Source organism: Mercenaria mercenaria, chromosome 13 (genome assembly GCF_021730395.1).
Source record: "Mercenaria mercenaria strain notata chromosome 13, MADL_Memer_1, whole genome shotgun sequence".
Taxonomy (NCBI): Eukaryota; Metazoa; Mollusca; class Bivalvia; order Venerida; family Veneridae; genus Mercenaria; species Mercenaria mercenaria.
Window position 1 is genome coordinate 69,458,010 of NC_069373.1, and position 22,038 is coordinate 69,480,047.

General features: G+C 33.9%; 1 protein-coding gene across 2 annotated transcripts; it reads left to right on the forward strand.

The window, feature by feature from the left end:
* Nucleotides 1–486: 486 nt before the first annotated feature.
* Nucleotides 487–4,930, forward strand: LOC123529700 (uncharacterized). 2 transcript variants are annotated; one of them, XM_045310153.2, is made up of 4 exons: nt 487–872; nt 1,105–1,487; nt 1,932–2,039; nt 3,175–4,930. In XM_045310153.2, exons 1-4 carry the CDS (start codon nt 850–852, stop codon nt 3,336–3,338), a joined length of 678 nt encoding a protein of 225 aa, XP_045166088.2. In that variant the 5' UTR covers nt 487–849; the 3' UTR covers nt 3,339–4,930. The 2 variants fall into 2 exon arrangements, with proteins under 2 accessions (XP_045166088.2, XP_045166087.2); XM_045310152.2 differs by having other exon boundaries at nt 491–1,487.
* The last annotated feature ends 17,108 nt before the right edge of the window (nt 4,931–22,038 follow it).

Sequence of the window (22,038 nt, forward strand, 5' to 3'; positions counted from 1 at the left end):
ATTACTGATAATTAATTTATGCACATTCTACATATTGAGAAACGACCCGTCAATGTGGTTACTCACTATTCCTCTACTGATCATGTGTCTTTATTATTATTGTTATTTATTAGAATGTGAAACTCATGTTTATGCTTTGTACATACTGAGAATTTAATAATAAACTTGGTAAATTTGGTAAACCTTATTCCCTATTCGCCGAAACAAACTAAATTCGAGATTTTCACGTCAGCATCGTGACATAATTTAAATAGTTTGTCCAAATTTGATGCAATACTTGCAAGATATGGTCAATGCAGTGTGTCTAGCTTTTTTATTAGAATTATGAAAGTTTTTCTTGTAATATTACTTCGACGTTACTATAATCTACAATAGTCAAAAACTCATTTTTCTCCCGCGAAAATTAATACTGAATAATATATATATAACCCCTTTTCTTCAGAACGATTGTTATCTTATCCTTTCACGTGGTTAGTGTTTTAAATACTACATGTTAGTCATGCGAATACATCCTCATTTAAAACATATCGAGAACGGGAATCAATTTAAAGCATGTAAAACTACATACTGCAAGTAACTTAATTGAATGATTGCTGATAAAATGTGCAACATCAGGAATTTTAAAATACTAAGTCGGACTTTTTTTTATCAGATACGATATTTTTTCTTTGTGCAATGTGGAATACCTATATAAGATTGGATATAAACATCTTTGCTCTGGATTGTTATTTATATAATCATAAAAAATGCAATGCTAGAGCAAATTTATCAATTGATGTTGTTACATTTAATAAATATGTAGGTGTTACATTTTCAAGGATTGTTACGTCCTGAAGTGACTCAAGCAGGATGTCATGTCATAACAAAAAGAAGTATATGCTTTCTATTATCTTTATTTGGAACTCGCCGTAATTTAAAGTGAATGCGTTTTAAGCTGTACAAGTAAATGGTCGTATTTCCTTAAAGGCACATTAAGTCGACTAATACAGGGTAACTCTTAATGTCGTAGAAAGGTGTTTGTTTTGCCAGTCAAATAGAAATGTACAGAGCTAAGATTTATAATTTACTGATCATTGTAATCAAAGGAGCGTATGTATTTTCCAGTCTAACCGAGCTAGCAATGAAAGATACAGCACTAAAGGATTTAAATTTGAATTCGAAACTAAACAACAAAACTACACACGGGAACAAAACGAAAAAACAAACCTGTTATCCCGTTTTAGAAAATAACTCAATTTTATATGAACGAATTAATATTGGTACCAAGTTAAATCTTAAACGTCAAAGGAGACATTCAAGAAGAAACTGTTCAGGTCTATGTGAAAGATCTTTGTGTCCATGGAGAGAGGTGATGGATGTAGACACTGACAGAATTCCATCGGCAATACCAAAGGCAGTATGTAGCAGAAAATGTCAATTTGATTTTACTGATCCAGGAGTATCAAAGTTTTTAAACGTATACACTGCTTGTGAACCACTTACATTAGGTATTATATCTTTATTACTTGATTATTTTCACATTTCATAAAGAAATCAATATACTAGTATGCAAAAATTAAAATTAAGTATTTGTGTTAAGTACAAATCTATTTAAAGTATTCATAGGCAATTGTAATTGTACCAGAAAAGAATTGCTGCAAATTCAGTCAGTTGTGCTCAATTCCATGATAACATGCACAACCTAAACAGACATTTATCTATTGGATACATTGTATCAAATAAACATTCACAGCTTTTAGAACAGCCAAAATGGTCCGTGGCTTATTTTGTGTAAGTATCAAACAATTAGCTTCTTTTTCTACCCTTTAAATGCAATGAATATTTGATAATATATTTAACTAATATCTCAAGCAAATTATGACTTCATTTTGTTGAAATTAAGTGTACAATTATCTGGATTGTAAGTAAGAATTGTTGTATATTTATTACAGATATTCCTATAGTTAAAAACAACAACCGTACACACTTAAAGGACTGGCCTATAGCTTGTGTTTGTGTAAAGAAATCGATTTCTACAGTGTCACGTAAAAATGTAACAGGTGAGAACATTACCATTTTGCCCGTATATTTCATTTAGCCATTTCTTGAAACTTGCAGCTTGTTGCTAGTAACATATCAAGGTCTTTATTAAAGTTATAGTACGTAAACTTAGTTTCCTATGTGCAAACTAAGATACTATACTAGTATTTAAAACACACATTTTATTTTGAGTGATATTATAGCAACTCTGATCAGTGTTATGAAGAATGAATATATTTCTGTACAACGTTACGTCAGTTCCGGATTTGTATTTCTTTTGTTGTTGTATTGAGAGACGCCATGATGTAGAGAATATTTCGGGATTTGTCATTTTGATAAAAGCCTTAAGGCCAAAAAGTTAATAAAACAGAGTGAAAACTATAGAGACTAAAAAGAAATGGTACAGGGGCCGTATTCATAAAGCATCTTAAGTATAAGTATAAGAAATTGATTATTTACTTAAGTATTACTTAAGTAAGAAATTTATTTTACTTAAGTATATTTGTTATTCATAAAACAACTTAATAAGTAATTCTTGGCTTTTATTGAGGACATTAACATTAAAAAAAAACAACATTAATTTCAGACAGAAACAACATGCACAATTATGTTTGAAGTGCTTTTATCTGAAAAACAACACTCATACTCACGACGCTATTTTGTTTTCTGACTTAAGTCATTTCTTACGTATCTTAAGTTTAAACTGTTTTATGAATAGGACTTAAATCTTTTACTTAGACTTAAGCTGAAATCACCACAAACTGAAGTAAAATCTTCAACTTAAGTCAAAACTTATACTTAAGATGCTTTATGAATACGGCCTCAGATCTAGAATTACTGATATTTATAAGGGATAACCACATAGTATAAAAGTATTCCTTTTATCGGATAATTTGGGGTAATACCATTTTTGGTTTTCTTTTATATGTACTTAAGCTTGATAAAAGCTCATGAAAGGTCTTGTCTAGAGTACCTAGACTAAAGTTTAAGAATTTTCTACTGGTAAAGGACCAAATAACATATTCAAAAATAATGTGTGATATCTCAGATATATTTGAAAAGTATCAAACACTAGAATCGTTTACCATGTGAAACAGGCAAAAACAGCGGTTTCAAAAGTTGTTGGTGATATAATGTTTTTATTGCTTTTTTTAGCTAGTCGCCATCAAAGATCTGAAGATTTAGAGAAACCTATTAATATGGTCAAACATAGACGACAACACAAAGGAAAGAATCAACGAAGATCAAACAGACAGCGACATAGAACAAAGTTACGAATAATGTCATCTTTCATGTTTTTTCCTAAGTTTAAAAAGTGATTTTTCATTTATGGCTCAGTAAGTCAAGACAGTCAAATTTATTTGCTTTTAAATATATAGCTTTAAATATAATGTGACTTTGAATAACATGTCCTTATGACAACACGCATTAAGAGGATAGTCAGATGTAAGCATTGCTTGCTGCTGTTTGAAAATAAAGTACTCCATAGACACGTTGGAATACATTGAAATCTGTGATTTTAGAACAAATATATGCACACGTAAGCAAAAATGTTCAGTTTTTTATTATGCCCATGTCATTTTGGCTGGTATTTTTAGCTGAAATCTACTGATGTTATAAGACAAACCAATGAAACATGACCAAACGAAAGAGAAAGGGGATGACTATGCAGTAAAATCAGAATAAGAGGAGATGCTGTTCATCAGAGGTTATACAGAAAATAAAGTAGAAAATATTTATATAACAAACTTTAACTTTCCCAGATGGTTTACTTTGTCATCTTTAACAGACTTTTGCAGTAATTTGTATTGCTGGCTATGAGAAAACGGGATAATATTTAAGGCTACTGCTTTTTAATTAATACCATGTCATTATCCATTCGTTTCTTAATCACAAGTGTACAATTTTGAAAGTATACTATTTTTGATAGAATCTTTGAAGGGTGATTTGAGCTTCATTTTTATTTACACATTCCTTGGTGGATCACGCAGCGGAAGTATTATTTTCAAAACCTTCAAAATTCAGTTTACATGCTAGATCTGAACAAGAGTCTTATCTAAATTCATATATCTGGATGTACGATTTCTTTTACCTTTCAACGTTTTCATTAAATATATTTTAATGAACATTTTCAAAGTTTTTTAACCATTTTATTGACTTCATCGGAAGACTTTAGGTTCATCTTGTTTCACGTTACTTTTAAAATTGCTTAAATATGAAAACGTTTTGTTTATAACTCTTAATATAATCATATTGATTGGTATACAGAAAAGCGGCTTCGGTTTAAAATTAAACAATAAATGCCTTGGAACGAACTAGTTGTTGCGATTTTAAAGCACTTGTCCTATTTGCGTTATTCAAGTTTAATTGATCCTGTAATGGTTGATTTTAACAGGAAGATGGAAATAAGTTAAGCCGTCATAGAAACAGGACTTTGAAAAAAAATAGAAAATGAATTTAATTCATAAAATGACTTGAAACTGATCATTTTGTACAAACGTAAATTAAAGTTACTGAACAACAGAGCACTGCACGTAAAGTCATCACAGTAAACATTACTTTTGTGTGTGTATGTGTGAAGTTTCAATCCATTCCCACAAGTGGTAACAGAGATACCAAGTAACATACAACAAGAGCTGTCACAGGAAACATCGGACTCGACAATTTTGATGTTGGATAGTGAAACAGGGCACACCTGAGGAAACTGGAGAAATCTTTGGAGTGTTTAATGACTTGAAATGTATTCACTTGTAATAGTTCTTTCACAAAATCAGTCGAGTGCAGCAAACAGTGTGGTGTTTTATTTTAACAAATATTTTGTTGTGTTTTAAAGGCTTGGGATTTTATAACATCAGTATTGTATATAGTAGTCACTTTAGACGACAAATAATAAAAGGAATTTGAGAATGAACCATATTCTCTCTGTATTAGAACAAGGTGTTTGTTAAAAACACAATGAGTTAAAATCAACGAAACGAGCATTTAATGCCTACTTTTAGATGTTTTTTATACATTTCCTGTTGCGTATTACTTAATGCTTTTCAAGTAACTATCACCTTTATAATAAAACTTTGAGAGTTGCATTAGGGGAAATACCCATTATCTTACTTATACGCAATGACATGTACTTTAAACGCCATGTGACTTAAACCGGATATTGTAATATGACAATTGAACCCTTGACTGCATTTGATAGGAGTGTCTCAATAAGTTTGAGAATTGTACATGTCTTTTCCACCCACTAGGCCAGCTTTTAACATAATTCATGAGAGGCTATTAAATAGTTTGCGGCGGTCATGTTCTAAGTACTCAATGACGAATAAGCTCATGAATAGATTCAGTTAAAGCGTGTCTGTTATTATGTTGCTTGGTTTCGTTCAATACTTTCAAAAGATCATTTCACAGATTTTATTAAATATCACAACAGTCTTTGATTTCCACTCATTTAGATTTGATAATTGAATACTGCTTAAGCCGGTGCTAGGGGGCGTGGACAGTGTTGCATTTTCCATTACTGCTCTAGAACAGACTCAGTTAAACCGAGTCTGCAATTTTGACTGTTTTGCCTTGTTCGCGGTGCTTCCGAGGGATCTACTTTTCAGATTTTAATTAAGTGTCATGTGGCGGCTGTAAAATGTATCCTCGTGCTTGGACTCAGTGTTGTTGTATTTTCTGGCCCTTGCACTCATCTCATATTTACTGCAAAAGAATTCCATTTACGCCGGTGCCAGAGCGCGTGGGGATGTTGCACATTTCATTACGTCTTATGGAACCGAGTCGACTATTATGTTGCTTGGTTGCAATCTTTGATTCCAAAGGATCATTTCATTGAATTTATTGCATCGGGTCTCAAATGACAATGTCACACAAGACGTTCCAGCGACTTTCCAGCTTTGATGGTGGAGGAAGACCCTATATGCCCCTCCGTGCATTATTTCATAACGAGCTGTTAGCTATTTAGAACCACCGACCTTCCGTAAGCCAGCTAGATGGCTTCCTCACATGAAGAATTCAACGCCCCGAGAGAGGCTCGAACCCACATCGATGAGGGGTAAGTGATTTGAAATTAGCGACTTTAACCACTCGGCCACGGAGGCCTAAGAACGTCCTCAAAAGTACTCAATATTTTGGAAAGTATACATGTTTTTTAATTGATAAATACTATATGTTAAAGGATTGTTGTAAATAATCCGTCCATAATCATGCGGCTAACACTCGAAAGATAGATAGTTCTCACGTACATGTTTTATTACTGAATCTTGACTCTTGAGAGGATGATATGAAAAATGTTAACCTCCGTCGATATATCTCTTGAACATTTAATATATCACAATCTCAGGAATGCAATATATATATGATATACGTCAGCCGTATGTCGTTGAATCAGAGCCATAACTGAACATCTTTTTTTGCATTTTCAATTTGTCTTATATCATATTACATTTTGTCAAAACTTTATGGTATGGCCATATTGGTATCTCACGAAAATCTGCAGGTTCGATATAATTCATTTATTTGGTTTAGACATATTTTATTTATTTTAAGTCAATACATGAATAATATACAACAACTGAGATAAGGGAATTAGACAGAAAGCTTATTAGCTTACGGTTGTCCTTTCCATTTATTTATTTATTTACTTTGTTGGATTTAACGTTAAATCGACACAGTTATAGCATTTGATGGTAAAAGATATCCCATTCGCACCTTCTTGCACTAGTTCAAATTATTTCAAGGCCATTGTCTTCTGTAAGGCAGCTTGGTGACTTGCTCGCATGAAATAATTCTACATTCGAAGCAAGGTTTTGAACATGAAGCGGTGGGAGAGGTGGTGGTGGGGGGGGGGGGGTGCTAGTGATTCAAGTTAGTGCCCACCTTAACTATATAGCAACGGAGGTCACACTCGTCTAGATACAGTATAAATGCTGCATTGGTTTATTTTTCCATGTTTAATTCTAGTTAAAAAGATTTCTGATTTACCATAAGTGTTTAGCTAAAGTGGACATAGTGTGACACCATCATGTGTAAGATTTTAGTTTTATTGTGTTCCGAAACTAACTTTATATCGGAAGGAAGAGCTATGATTCTTAACCTACTTACTAATCCAATGATAATAAACAAGTTTCAAAGCTATAGCTCTTATAGAATTCAAGAAAAGTGGACCTAAATAAACAGAAATACAAATTTTCTAAGAAAGAGAAAAGTGGAAACTTCACAGGTCGCTCAACACGACATAAACAAAAATGTTGCAGGCTCGGTTTGATTGAGCCTGTTCATGGACGGAGTGAAAAATGTAAGTTTCTCTGGTAATCCGTTTATAAAGACCAACATCATTTCTGCATCGCTTTTAGACAGTTTTTTACCACATTCGCGAATAAGTCCGAAATATTCTTCAAGTGACTGATTGGCTTGTAACTGCAATGACTGAAATCTTTCAGTTTCAAAGATAAATGCACTGGCATTGACATCACAGTATTTGGTTTTAAATTGTTCTTGAATATCGTCCCAGTCATCGGTTTCGAGGTTGTCGAACCAAATTTTTGCTGGACCGTGCAGGTGTAATTGAAACGCAGCGAGTTGCATTCTGTCGTTCCTGCCAATTTTCATAAGCGTCGTGTATGCATTAAAATCCGACAGAAATCGTTGTCCATTTTCATGGGAAAGTCCAGAAAATTTTGGCACTGATATCTTCTGATGGTCTATGGTTGTACACGATTGGAACTTATTAAATGAAGCTCCCTCGTAAGTCCAATTTTTTTTTTAGTTTTAAGTCTACCTCTTGCATCCAAATGCAAAGATTCTAAGTCCAAATATAAGTCCAAATTTTAGATTCTCCACCATGTAATAGATACGTTGTTTTGTTGTTGTTGGGGAATAGCGAAAAGTCAGTTTATGGTTTTTGATGTTTATTAAAATAATATATCCAGAATAAAATTTAAGATGTTGTCAGGTCTAAAGATTCTAGCAAACTGATACAGAAATACAGAGGTACAGACATATAATTGTTTAAGCAATTACAAAGGCAGCATTCAATGACATATCAAAGAAACAAACATACTGAATCAAAAGATTTTACAGTAAGGTGTTAATGATGTCATGTCAGTCAACATGGAAAATAAGAGACTTTGAAGAACTAATTATAAACTGAATGGAGAGAATTGGTAACAAGGTTCTAATGACAAATGTCAATCACTTTGGCATTCCTTAACTCTTTGAAGTTTGAGACCACCCAAAATTCTAGAAAATATACAAAATGTACATGTAAAAATATAGATGTGAATATCACATATATAACACGGTAGTGAAAATGCACACTACCGTCCACGCCCTCTAGCCCCGGGTTGAGCAAAACTCAACATTTACACATGCTAAAAGTACAAAAAGCAATTTAGAGACATCCGCAGATGTATTCAAACGGCGGTGAACATGGAACCTTCAATGATGTTGAGGCGTGTAATTCCATGAAGAGAGACGTTTTGTCCCCAGATAAAGTAAAGGGTTTGCCGCAAACGAGAAAACAATGGGCAGAACTAAACAAACTGGAATTTAGGAAGGAGATCTGAGGTTATGGAGCCTGCGTATCACAGGAACTGTCAAAAGACAAAATTAAAAAGCAGGCACCATATCCAAGGGGTGAGCCATAATTCAGTCAAAATGCATATCAGACTTATGGCTCTTGGCTTACGTTCTAATCCGATAATGATAAACCAGTCTGCAAGGTTTCAAAGCTAGTGTTTTTATAGTATTCAAGTAAAGTGGACTTAAACAAAAATCGAACCAAGAAACTCAAATCTTCTAAGTACAAAAAGGTCCACAATTTTGGCAAATTCTTATCAGAGTTTTGGTTCTTGGCATAAGTTGTCACCTAACGACGATAAATAAGTTTGCAAAGTACAAAAGCTATAGTTATTATAGTTTTTGAGACTTAAACAAACATTTAAACCAACGCCGACGATCAAGTAACGGCAATACCTCAGACTAGCTAAGTAGTTAAATTTGCATTGCTTATACTGGGAAACTTTTATTAATTTTATAAGACTTAGTGACCGAAAAACTTTCATTTTAATGAAAGAAGTCTAGATTATAAATTTTGTAAGCCGTGTATATTTATAAATATGATCAGGATGTCATTTCAACAATCCAAACCAGGTGTTCTAGGATTGAATTCTTTGTGAAGATCGACAGTTATTTTCCCAAATTTCAACAAAATGATCCGCAAGAATTAAAATTCCAACGTACGTTGTTTACTCACACAGCTGTTAATACTATAACAAAATGAAGTAATTCGGAAGCGAAACTTTCTCCTGGCATTACTCAACGTGGATTGGTTACGACGTCCTGAATGTTAGTCATTTTAAAAGTGCATTGTACTTTTACTAGCGCAATAAGTAAGTAAGTAAATATTCTATTATAGTGACATGAGTCAAACGTTTCACAATCCATATTAAAAAAGTAATAAAAAACAACACCTGGCCCAATTGACCTATAAGTCAACTAGTATACATATATTTATTATATCGCATGAATTTATATTACGTACATACAAATTTAAATCTGCTGAAGTTTATACATCCCTCTATATAAAGTCAAGAAGTGGATTATCTAATGTTTAATTGTTAACAAGCATTAGTCAACATCTTCAATTAAACCAAGCAAACCAGAAGTGAAATTAAAAATTAAGACTGGCAATACTAAAAAACAAAGACAAATATAAAACAGGGAATGCCACGTACTAAAAACGCAGCCTCTCCAAAACGAAACCCACAGCACGCAGACGTGCACACCACACACACACACACACACACACACACACACACACACACACAGGACAAAACGAACAAACAAAGGAACACAGCTGGGCACCGCCTTGGAACGGTCAGTGGCAAAAACACTACTGGGGAGCTTCAACCGGTTTATGGTGCGCACACAACCTCACTCTTACCCCCACCATGTCCCAAAGATACGGGACAATGTAAATTAAAGTAATCCCCTCCAGGTGACTCACTACCACACGTAATGGAAACAAAAAGGCATGGCATGTAAAACACAAAAATGCTCGTGTATAAAATATAAAAAGCAAACCTTAGGAACTAAAAACGTATGTACTCAATGCCTTTTCAGAAGACAGAGCAACAAGAGAAACACCCTTAAGGGCCCGACGAAACAGGCCAGAAGACAAGCATCAAAACAGTTCAGTCCTGGTAGGATTTAAAAACTGCTTATCATAGAGTCCCCACCCTCCACCCCCTCTTCCGTTAGACACAGTCAAAGAGGGAAGCGTAGTGTCCAACAGTAAACGGGTTGAACACTAAACATGCGGTATGTCTCAAAACAGTTGAATTGTAACCTCTTTTAATAAAACGTTTTATAATTTTACCAAATACAGTTGGAAAATTACCATGGCCCAAGATCTTACGAAGTTTGTAATCCACATCCCCATAAAAACGGATTTAGAAATACCTTCTCGCAGAGGTTACTATTGAATTTTAAAACCAAATCAGAATTACAATATATTTTCGCAATTTGTAATCACGGTAGCCTTGCTGAAGAGGTTTACTTGTGATATATTGATTACGTTCATTGAAATCCTTGACATGATTACACGCTCTGGCAAACCGAATTAATTGAGAAATATATACCCCATAAGATATAGCCTGAGGTACATCCCCAACCAAATGGGGAAAATTTACAATACTAAAATTAAAATCATCCCTCTTGTCAAATCTAATGTTCCATTATTGAGAGGAAAAAGAAAAACGAAGGTACTGACAATTCTAACTCACAACCTTAAGTTTGGAAAAAAGATCCATTACCCAATTTTACTTATTGAAACGTGATCTAGTCCATAACACTTCCGTATTTGTCAGCTTAGTACCACACTTAAATCTTGTTTGTGTCATAAGATGCTGACCGCATTTTATTACATCTAGTCTGCAGCACTGATTTAAATATTGAGTCCTTTCGCAATGGTTGATGTTCATAAAGTCATTGACCTTCATAGTATAACATAATTACATAGTTAAAGTGGCAATATGCGCATCTACGATGTTCCGTTTGGACAATCGTGACCTTTTATTTAATACTAAACCGCGATGCACGATGATACGATGATGAAAACGCGATGGCACGATGATGAAACAACGATGTAATAGCGCGTTTTCATCATCGTACGATCGCGTTTTCACCATAGTGCCATCGTGTTATCGCGTTTTTATCATCGTACCATCGTGCCATCGCGTTTTCACCATCGTACCATCGTGTTTTCACCATCGTGCCATGGCGTTATCATCATCGTACCATCGTTGTTTCATCATCTTACCATCGCCTTCCTGTTAGAAATGCGTAGTCCCGTGCACTTGTATAGATAAATTATCCCAATGTATTTTGTGAGAAGAAATTTACCATTTAGATTCTGCTGTTTTGCAAAATGTTTAACAAAATGTTCAGTGCTCAGTTCATTAAAACTGTAAAATCTTCAAGGCCACGTTCTTTGTATTTCATGTATGCATGAAAGTAAATAAAAAGCTGGGTGTAATAGTCACATGGTATTATTCAAACTCAGCTTATTCTTGTTAGGAGGTAGAAGGTACATAGTGCAATGTGAAAATAAGATTGTATCAAGCCTGTATTTCACTGACACATATACTGTACCGTTGCGCATGACCACTGGAAGGCGGTGGTACGATGGTGAAAACGCGATGGTACGATGGTTAAAACGCGATGGTACGGTGGTGATAACGCGATGGCACGATGGTGAAAACGCGATGGTACGATGGTGAAAACGCGATGGCACGATGGTACGATGATGAAAACGTGATGGTACGATGGTGAAAACGCGATGGTACGATGATGATAACGCGATATTACATCGACATTTCACCATCGTACCATCGCAGTTTCATCATCGGGGCATCGCATTTTCACCATCGTACCATCGTTGTTTCATCATCGTGCCATCGCGCCATCGCATTTTCGTCATCATACCATCGTGCATCGCGGTTTAGTATTAAATAAAAAGTAACGATTGTCCAAACGGAACACCGTATATTGCACATAGTGTGTTTTTTGTGAATTTTTTATAAAAGCAATTTTCGGTTGTTGTGCATTTAACTGTGTCAAATCAAAGATAATGCTACAAAAGTGTTTGAAGTTGATTCTTTAGAAATAAAGAAATCGCACTAATAAAAGTATGATTATTTTCTTCAATCTTCTACGCAGTGATCTCCCTTACTTATAGGTAGAGACTTCTGAAGTTGAAGGGAAGGAGTTTGACTTTTCTGAAAAGGACTTCGCCAGTCAAAATAAGAAAAGTAATATTTTGGAAGGTTATTAACAGGAAGCGTTTGGTATATTGGGTTAAAAGCTATAATTCCCTCCACTTTTTTGACACACACATCTATTTCAGCTGGATTTTTACTTGAAAAATGCACATAGTTCCATTTTAAGAAACCACCCCCATCAATACATAACACATTTAATGAAATCCATAAAAACGACCTTTTAGAAGCACAAAAAGTACAATTACACAAAGTAATAGCAAACCTGGATTACTTGAAAAAATACTGTAATCTCTTCATGAAAGGTAACTCAAATTGGCCTCCCACCCCATGTCCCTAAGCACAAGCGGAGACATTGAATGGACTCCAAATTCCAAACGACCAAACAGTGAAATAACCAGACTCTCACCTGTGCATATGTGTAAGTCTATCTGAGTATATCTGTCATTTGTCAACTTAAAAAAAATCTTCACAAGTTTCAATAAGCGTGGAGATTAATATCAAAACTTCCGAAATATATATATATATATATATTATTTCCGATTGTAAGTAATTCAAAAGGAGTTGTTAAAGTGAAGTGACTGAGTGTTGATTGCTATTTTTAGCCTGCTGGCGGCTTTGCGGCCAGCGCAGACGATCATGATCTGCACTGTTCGCTATCCAGTCCGTAAATGTGAAGTGAACACCCCTTCGTATCATAAATGGTATTGCCCAAATTAAATGATGTACTGATAAATTTTTATTCGCCGTGTCCCGTATTTAACTAGGGACTTTTTGGGGTATTGATATGCTTTTGCATTTATATTGTAATTATTCCCATTACTTTTCGTTCTTACTATGTACTTTCATATTAACAGGATAGGTTTTGACATTCCCTATGAATCATAAATGTGTTCCGTCTTTTAGAGGAACTTGGCGCTGACGTTTATCAACGTTACGTCAGTTCCGGGTTTGTATTTCATTTGTTGTAGTATGATGTAGAGAATTTCTCGGGATTTGTCATTTTGATAAAGGCCTTAAGGCCGAAACAATGAAAACTGTAGTGTCTTTGAACATTAGATACCCCTTGGGTTAATAACAGTATTATAATCTAAGATTATACAGGTATGTTCGAGCTCTTTTGTAAAGGGTCATAATTTTGTCATGAAGCAATGCATTTTTTAAAACACTGTTCTTTATCTTTGATAGAATCAACCATTTATCAAACATTTCAATTACATAAACTCCCCACTAACGCCGAATATCTATTTTTAGAAAATGTTTCTTGTTACATTTACAAAAGTAAAGCCTGGGAATTTAAAGCGCTGTTTACTCAAACAGCAGCCGTCAACACTGTATCAAAATGAAGTAGTATACGTGGGAAGTGACTCTTGATCCCGGAATTATCAATGACCTTTTGAAAACACTATTAATGCTATTGACTTTTATGAGTGCAACATACTGTAAAATCATTAAATTCCGTATGGGACTATTTTTTTGTGGATATCATAGTTGCATCAGTCCAGGAATCAATTTCCAACGAACAAATAAAACCACGAATTTGTTTCCCTATGAAACTGCCCATTTGTCCAAAATCAAGAAATTTCATATCTACGAAATTAAATGATTTCACCGTATTCTTGCTATTTAATATTTGTAATGACAACAAAACTAAGCAAACCCGAAGTGAAAATTAAAATGTATATTGGTAAATATTGAAGAAAAGAAATAAAAGTACAAAGTTACCGGCATGTTTCTATATCACAATCATACATTTGAAAAGCGAATATTTACCCGATTATGCTATTTAGACATAGAGTGTCTTTCTTACGTTTATTGAAAATGGAAGACGTTCGTGTGGTCTCCTTCACATCTGAAATATCTCAAGTACAGCCATACTGACAAGTAAGTCATTGGTGCTATTTAAAATACTGAGTCCTTCGAAATGGTTTATGTTCACAACTGTACTGACCACAGATGTTAAACAAAATTAAATTGTTTGGAAAAGTTCCACAGCAATGTTTAACTCTTATATTAAAAACTCTGTGAGACGACATTTCGATGTAGAGAATGCAGCTACGCTTTTTTCTAACGCAGCACTTTTTATTTCGAGTAACATAATCAATTTTAAAGATTTCCTTAAAAAAAAATAGTTCCACTATTTATGTATTACCCTGATGAAGCCTTTCGGCGAAACGTCGGTATATTAAAATTGTTATATTTTTTCGTGTTTGGTGGTATTTTTCTACTATAAACACTTTCTTACAAATTTCAACCATTTTTGTCCTTATTTTACACGTGATTCGAGCAAAAAGCTATGGTAGGTCACCGTGTACTGTGTGACCCTACAAAAATATGACAAACGTGTAATGTGCACGAGCAAGTCGTGTGCGTTTTAATAATGGAATTCTAGCTAGCGGTTTTATAACAAGCAATAATTGAAATAAGAAAAACAACATAAAAAGGCTAGAATTTCTAAAAAAGGGCTCAATTGGTGTGTTTTGTCAAAGACAAGATATCATAAGGTTAGGTATGTTAAAGCTCTCGTTAAGAGTTTTATTAATTTTGTTAAATATTAGTTAAAATACCAGAGGGTATTTAATGACCATTTAATAGCGAACATTCTGTAGATTGCAAGTAAAGCAAAATCACACTTAAATCATTTCTCGCCTCGCCGGCGACGGGTCTTATTTTATATCAAGTTCTTAATCTGATAAACACTTGCATGATGTTTTTCGCAGTAAATGAGGACTTAGGCTAAAAATAAATCTCGGTCAGTGTACTGTGTGGATTATCACAAAATGTCATTTGAAATACCAGTGTGTCTATGCGAATTCGCAGTCAAACAGGTTTTACCCGATAACTCTTATAAGCGTTCAACCACCCACACACACATTGACGGACTACTTTTTACAAGAAGCTGCTATTATCATTGAATATTTATAACAATTCAATAAAATAGATTATTTTATGTTTTGTGAAAATTAATTAATTGAAATATGATTTTTGTTATATCTTTAATAAGGTGTAGTTCCCAATACTAAATCTTTGAAAGCAAGAATAAATATTTGCTTATTATCAACATAAAAATTTTAATCATCTATTGTCTGCACAAACGTGAAGAAACAGAACATAAAAAGTAAACTATTCAAGAAAGTTTCTAATGTAGTAAGCAAATAAAAGGTAAAAGTGTCAAACAGTGACTTTAATCTATAATGGGGTAGAAAATTATAAGAGTTTCAGTAAGAGTCTTCATTTGACCCTGCAATCTTTGAAGGATCATTTGAAGAAGATGGTAATGGAAATAATGCAACAACTTTAATGACAAATTGTCAAATTTCTGAATATGAGCCCGAGACATGTGATGACGTAAAACATTTTGTTGAGGTCAGTTTATTTTAAAGAGTTTAGCACTGTGGAAAGCAAAAACAGAATGATATTAGTTGAGAGAAACATACAACCATTACCTTAAAGAAAAAATGATAACAGGAAAGGTCACGAAATCCTAATGTAAGAGCTAGATGGAATCCTGTGTATGTTCATCCTGGCTAACAGAAGAAAGACTGAGATTATTATCGACTTGCCTCAATGGGACAATACATGCCATCATTTGACAGAGCTCTTCAAAGACAATTATTACCCTTATACGATCGGAAAAGGCTCCCGGTAAAGCATTCTTCTAAGAGAAACCATGAAGTAAGAAAAACACTTTTTCATAATTCAGACACTGTTTCTTTTAATACAATACAATCCTTTTAAAGAGTTTCACTTTCCTTAATCAAAGAATCCATATTCACCTCCTTTTCAAAACTGACATGGTAATCGTTATTGCATTTTGGACAACTGTCTTCTAGGACACTCTGTAAACTACAAACGTAATCAAACATCTTCTCTCGAAAGTAAAATTAATGAAAGTACAGCATGTTAACTATAAGAGGCACTTTCTTGACAGTATTTTAAGGTACTGGACCGTATGACAATTGACAATTTCAACTCCCTTAAGTCTTCTACATACGAGATTTAGATATAAAACGCTTGTTACGTAAAGTCATGAGAATAATAACCGCATAATGCTGAAACGGAACATGACACGTAATTGTTGAATATCATTGTCATTCCATTTTCTTAAACTGACTCCCATCCCGGCAGAAACGAATAAATCGAAACTAACTGAATGGTGTTGTTTCAAAATGTGACTAATACATGAATGGCTAAATTTTACCATCGTCTTTGGAATGAGAACAATATATGCTAAGGTAAGTCCTTTTAAGGGGACGCATATTGCTACATTCACAGTTCATACAGAAATGCGGAAGGGGTGCATATTCAAGAAATGGGTGGTGGGAAAATAAAAAACATATTCCTAAACCGATATAATACTGATGGACACCTGTAATATTCAGTATTTTATGGATAAGGATGTGGTACTATGAATGTAAAAGGAAAACAGAGGTATTTGTGAAAGTACATTCAGCACAAAATATTAAGCTTTTGTATAAGGAAAAAACAGGTTTTTTACAATAACAGTGTTCCAAATAATGTTGAAGGGATGAGATTTTCTTTCTAACACACCAGGTTTGCTTAAACATGTAAAAATTTAACGCCACGTCATTTCAGCTCGGGATGGACGCCATATTTCTCATTGATAAAAATGTAAAGAAAAAAATCAGAGTGGGATTAACATTGCAAGGGCATAACATGACATTCTACACAATGAATACCTTAGAACAGATATCTAAGATGCTACACAGGTCAGGCGGGTTAAATGCATAATGGCGATCACTTGAAATTCATCTTGAAAAGGTGGTTAATTTTAGTTTATTTACATGGTTTTTAATTTTCCCACGACTTCTCGGCAATTCACTCCAAATGTATTACTGCGCCGGACGGAAGGTAACTCTAATAAACAACGGGAGACAACTTATGTGTCAGCACGTGTACGATTTTTAAAAAAACATGTCGATGATTATAATTTCTTATCAATGAATCCTATTCAGATATTCGTCTTTAATATTAGAAAATTATTAATTTCTGTGGACATTTGTCAAAAAATATTACTTACATGGACTACTTTGCGCATCAAACTGGTTTCCGCTTCAGTTGTGAGGCACTTCCGTTATACTTTTTGACAACAATAACAAAACACAAAATGAATCAATAAAGACACTTATAAACCGACTGCAACTTAAATCAGTGTAAGTAAAATTACAACATTATACATGTTCGTTACGTTATGAGATAAAGTTTATCTTGAACTGCATAATCCATTAACTACGTTTACATGATATTGCATTTACAACTTATTTGACCCCATTTTTTTACGCGAATGACAGCATTCTCGTGCAACTCGTGCAAACAGAGTTATGAAAAGTATGGTGGAGAATTCAAGGACAAATTATAAATGACATTAAAGTGAGGATAACTGTATATTCGTCCAGTTTTGATCATTGACATGCCTGCTGTGTATTAGTAACTTTTGTGAACAAGATTAGAATGTTTTTTTTGCACATATACACATTGATTGGACCTCTCAACCTAATTTCATACCTTATTTTAGGGATTTTTAAGACAATACATTTTCAAAAGTTTGTTGAATGTGTTTTGATATTTAAGTGCATTGTAGTTCATGAATACCAAGTTAAAAATAAATAATTGCAACATTTCTAGGCCCGTATTGTAAGCCACTAGACTTCTGTAACGATAAATGTTTAATGTATTAAGGTGAATATACTCTTTTAGTTTTGGAATGTGGCATTCCTTGACCACCGTATCTTTTCTTATGCACTACTTTGTAAACAAACTAAATAATGTGTTTTAGCTTACATATGCGAAATGAAAAGCAAGACAGTGACCATATTTCGCATTCTTTCTTTAAATTAGAATCTGTAGGACATTGATAAATGTTTGGACAAGGTGAAGCACTATTATTTTCGCACCAAAAAGTCTTAATTTTTGACTTTGAATGTACACAATAAGTCTTATGTAATTCAACAATAACTTTCTTGTTTCAGTTTTCTCATTTTTATTTAGTGAGCAATCCTTTGTGTACTTATAACAGTTGAAACAGTATCCATTTCATGTACCAAAACCTTGTACTTTTTTGCAGGTAAATTTTATCATACCCCACCCACTTTTTTCTAATTTCAAAGTATGCGTCCCCTTAAAGATTTGTGTTCACATTTTCTCTAACATTACCAACCTTAATGTTTGAAACTGTAAACTCGGAAAGCATTGCAGAAGTTAAAATATACATATATACATGGATAAATTAATATATTTAATAGCAGATATTCCAATTTGTTACTCAAGTACTTGCGTAACATGAAATTTACTAGTATTTTTTCGTTAGGATTTTGATATAACGCATACTGTAAGCAATTTCTTTTCTTAAACTTTGCACAATATAAGAACAAAACAGACAGGAACAATATCTTAATCCAGCATTATGTTATTTACATTTACTTCTACTGGGGAGAAATGTTCATCCGGACGTGCAAGGAAATGAGAACCTGGCACTCAGAGAACGCCTACCAAATCTCGAACTGGTGAGACTTTGTAAACCAGGAAGTTGCTAAGTCTCAACAATGAAGGTTCATGAGGTTCATTCAATCTGGTAGGTTCTTCAACATGTTGAAACCAAAAATTACTCATTACTTTATCTAAAAATCTAAACTGAAAAATTTAAACATCTCCGTCAACACATAAAAGCTTCCAGTTATATCACCCTATACGCGTATGGCGTACAACGGAAATTCACGACGGGTAAAATGGCTTCAGACCGCTAAATTTGTCTTTTTGAGTTACATGATACAAAGCTCACCCCATCAAGCCAATATCAGTCTCGCCTGATAATATTGATATAAAAAAAAAGCGGAAGCCTGTTATCATTAATTTGTTAAGTGCATACATAATGATAGCATACCAGGTTTAATGAGAGGAAATTCAGTCTTGTACACGCAAATTATACAGGTACATTGACCAGGCAGTATAACAATAACAAGATTTATCTCGTTTTATCTAACTGTACATTTGTGTTATTGAGATTATACCTGTTTAATTTTGTTTACTTACCAAATAGCTTTGAAAATAATATCATTCTTCCTTGTTTTTTTTATTTTTTTATCTAGGAACTTTATGAGACAAGGAGAAATTTCCTTGATAACATTTTTATCACATTTGGTCTGTTTCTGTTATGTAGGTTTTGAATGTCTGACGTAACATAGACGATAAATCTTAAACAAACACTTAAAACTAGCTTTTGAAAGTGTACCCGATATATCGTTCAAGCTGAATTTTATCTGAGGAATTTATTTATTCTCTTCTTGTCATTCGAATTTACCTTGACGTTAAGCGTTAAACAAAATGTTGTTGACGGAAGTTTTTTATTTGTCCATCATGTCCTTGTTTGAATTACACAGTTTTTTTTAAAGTTTGAGTATTTCTGCAATACCAGTATAATATCACTTCTCATCAACTTACCGCTGTGTACTATTGAATGATCTTAACCCTATGTTTTATTGCAGTAAGTGAGGGCTTGTACCAAGAAACCTTGTACAGTGTACTGTATGGGTCATCACATGAAGCAGTTTTATCGCGACTTGGTACGAACTATATACTAGGGATAGCACTTTCGCGAAACGACGAAACATATTTCGTTTATTTTTTATTTTTTGGCTAACAATGTATTATAATGATGTTTTACTGTGTTCTTGCTATGAATTTCGCTCGTTTAAAAATGCGATAAATGAATGACTATTTTTTTGTGATTTTTCAAAATGGGCTCATATCGTAAAAGTATTGAATTAAAAAATATAGACATACTTTTCTATAAGACATTGTTTCTACTATCTTTCTTAAATATAAGACTAAGAATTGCTTTGTTTCAATTATGAGGCAGCTCAACAGTATCCAAGGACAAGTTATAGATTTGCACTGAAGAAATCGCTGAAGAAAGATGAAATTCCTTCAAAACCTTTCGATGCATTTTCTTTCTACCTGGTGTACTGCAATGTGTCAGATATTTCAATTTCCTATTTTATGGGGACTGAATTGATTCACTTTCTGTCCCCGAACTGAATGTTATGTTTTCAGCGACCTGTGGAGTTTCCGCTTTTTCTATTTCATCTTCTACTTCTCTAGTAAACGCAGATTGAAAAATAATCAGAAAAAAGTCAGCAGCTTTACAGTCATTTGTCGTAAAGTTAACGTCAGAAAAAACAAGGATAAATATCAAACAGGAAACGCCATATTCCAAAAACGCAATCTCCCTAAATCGAAACTCACAGCACGCAGACGTGCACACTACCAACACACACACACACACACACACACACACACACACACACACACACACACACACACACATACACACACGCAGTCTCCCCAAACTGAAACTCACATCACGTAGACGTGCACACTACCAACACAATCACACTCGCACACAAAGCAAACACAAGGACTAAACGACAAATAAAGGAACACAGTGGGGCACCGCCTCGGAACGGTCAGTGGCAAAAATACCACTGGGGAGCTTAAACCGGTTTATGGTGCGCACCCAACCTACCCCATTATGTTCCAAAGACACGGGACAGTGTAAATAAAAGTAATCCCCGCCAGGTGAATCTCTTAACACACGCAATGGAAACAAAATAGCATGACATGTAAAACACAAAATGCTTCTGTATAATTATATAAAAAGCAAACCTTAAGAACCCAAAATGTATGTACTCAATGCTTTGCAGTAGACAGAGCAACAAGAGAAACACCATGACAAATCAAAACAGTTCAGTCCTGGTGGGATTTAAAAACTGCTTATCACAGATTCCTCCCCCTCTTGCGTCAGACACAATCAAAGAGGGAAGCGTAGTGTCAAACTGTAAACGGGTTAAACACTAAACATGCGGTATGTCTCAAAACAGTTGGGTCGTAACCTCTTTTAATAAGAAGTCTTCACTTTCTCAACGCCTAATTTTAACTTTTGTTTTCTCTTTACATACTTATTAAATGGCTTTGAATCTTAACATCTGACAAAAGTTTTTCATATTTCATTCTAGCATGTTTCACTTTTTTTAGTTGCAGTTTTCCGCGCCTCTATGCATCAAATGTAATCAGTGTTTAATTTAGTCGTCTTTTATTTCTAAAACATGTTATTTTTATTTCTGTTTGCCTTCTTAATAATTTAACAACAGCGTTTTACAGTTCGTTTTCTTTGAAGACTTCAGAAAACAATCCACACCTTCGTAATACATAGACAAGAATCTAGATAACTGTGACTCTCCCATTTCCTGTCACTCCTTCGTCCCAGTTTATTTCACTAAAAATGCATTGAGTTCTTTAAAGTTAACCTTAAGGTACCTATACCTTTCTCGCTCTAGCTAATTTAAAGCAGACAGGAATTTATCCAAAAACCTGACATTTCATATTTTATTCACATCTTTTGCAATATTATTATGTTTGCAGCTGATATTTTAACACATACGTATATACATTTTTACATAAATGATTTTAGATATTCTTTACATTTTTATATAAATGATTTTAGATATGCTTTACATTTTTACATAATGTGCTTTACATTTTTACATAAATGATTTTAGATATGCTTTACATTTTTACATAAATGATTTAAGGTCTGCTTTACAATTGGCGTTTTCAATATAACTTCTTCTCGGCGTTACATGACAATTTTGTGTCGATTCGCCGTAAAACCCAACTCACTCACTCACTTCTTGTTTACTTTTACATTTAAAACAGAACGACAAAC

Coding starts and splice junctions, on each gene's coding strand:
- LOC123529700 (XM_045310152.2), top strand. CDS start 1,040: ATGTACAGAGCTAAGATTTATAATTTACTGATCATTGTAATCAAAGGA. Junction 1,488..1,931: donor TTGTGAACCACTTACATTAG/GTATTATATCTT, acceptor TATTTATTACAG/ATATTCCTATAGTTAAAAAC. Junction 2,040..3,174: donor GTCACGTAAAAATGTAACAG/GTGAGAACATTA, acceptor TGCTTTTTTTAG/CTAGTCGCCATCAAAGATCT.